At 40.9% G+C, this 1,030-nt stretch overlaps 1 protein-coding gene across 1 annotated transcript in view; it reads right to left on the reverse strand. All coding sequences in view use genetic code 11, as the record gives it.

The window, feature by feature from the left end:
- EGR_10327 (hypothetical protein) overlaps positions 1–1,030 on the reverse strand; it is a gene marked incomplete at both ends in the record, with an annotated part of 9,151 nt that overhangs the window by 7,633 nt on the left and 488 nt on the right. Inside the window, one exon of the mRNA XM_024499576.1 lies at positions 634–736. Coding sequence (XP_024346016.1) covers positions 634–736 — 103 coding nt within the window. The remainder of the gene's footprint in view (positions 1–633; positions 737–1,030) is intronic.

Here is a 1,030-nt window from a genome sequence, read left to right on the forward strand (position 1 = left end):
GCAGCACAGAGATGTACAACTCGTTATCATTGCTTATTGAGCTCATAATATTTCCCAAGTTCTAAGGTGGCTGCTTGAAAGTCATATGAGGGAACTAAGTTTCCCGAAGAATAAATACCTTACCCACAATGAAGACAAATCAACTTTGCAAGAAACGAGCGAAGTGTGCATTGGATTTTAAATCATAGATAATCAAAACGATTTCGTCGTTCATGCTGTCTAAAGCTTTTAACGATTTTTAGCAACAAGTTCATCAGTGCTCCTCTGCATTGTGGAAAATGAGGAGTCCTCAAACTGACGAGGACCATATTCACACCTCTGACCATGTCTGTTCGCCAGAAATGTCACTCTTCAAATTCACTCCCAGTGTTGCTGTAGCTGTACCCTACGTGCACTCAGCGATGGCGGCGAACAGTGAGACAATTTTCTGTGCTGCTCTTAATTGCCAATGGATTTCTGGCTGCCCGATGCAGGAGACATCGTGGGTAAGCAACTTATGGAAAGTTCTGCAAAATGCACAGGTCAGTTGTGGGATACTTTAAAATACTCTTATGTAACGTTGATAACTATGCTGAGATGATGAGGTTAACTTACCTGTCGTGTAATTGTACCGGGTCGGATGCACCAACGCACATTTAAAAAACTGTCTGTGTTCATGGACCACAGTTTTCTTTTGTATCACCATACAGCGTAGAGATGCATTAGAATGACATTCATTATTAAACGTCATGAGAAGCTACATAATAATAACTTGAGGTGTCTTTTTAAGGCCTTCGTGCCTCTTCTTGAGTGACTTTAAACATCTATCTACCTTGTCATCAGGCTGACAAGTGTATGACCAATCACCACTACACCCCATTAACTTATTAACTCCTCTTCACTCAATGTCTTGCATCATATCTACAACCCGATCTTGCCCTATCATAGGCTTGACAAAATAGCTTACCTTTTTATACTGCCTCAAATGACTGAGAGTACTTTGGCAAAATGTAGGAGGTCCTCATTTATGGAGAGGAAACATGGTAAAACC

This window comes from Echinococcus granulosus, assembly GCF_000524195.1.
Source record: "Echinococcus granulosus chromosome Unknown EG_S00209, whole genome shotgun sequence".
NCBI classification, from domain to species: Eukaryota; Metazoa; Platyhelminthes; class Cestoda; order Cyclophyllidea; family Taeniidae; genus Echinococcus; species Echinococcus granulosus.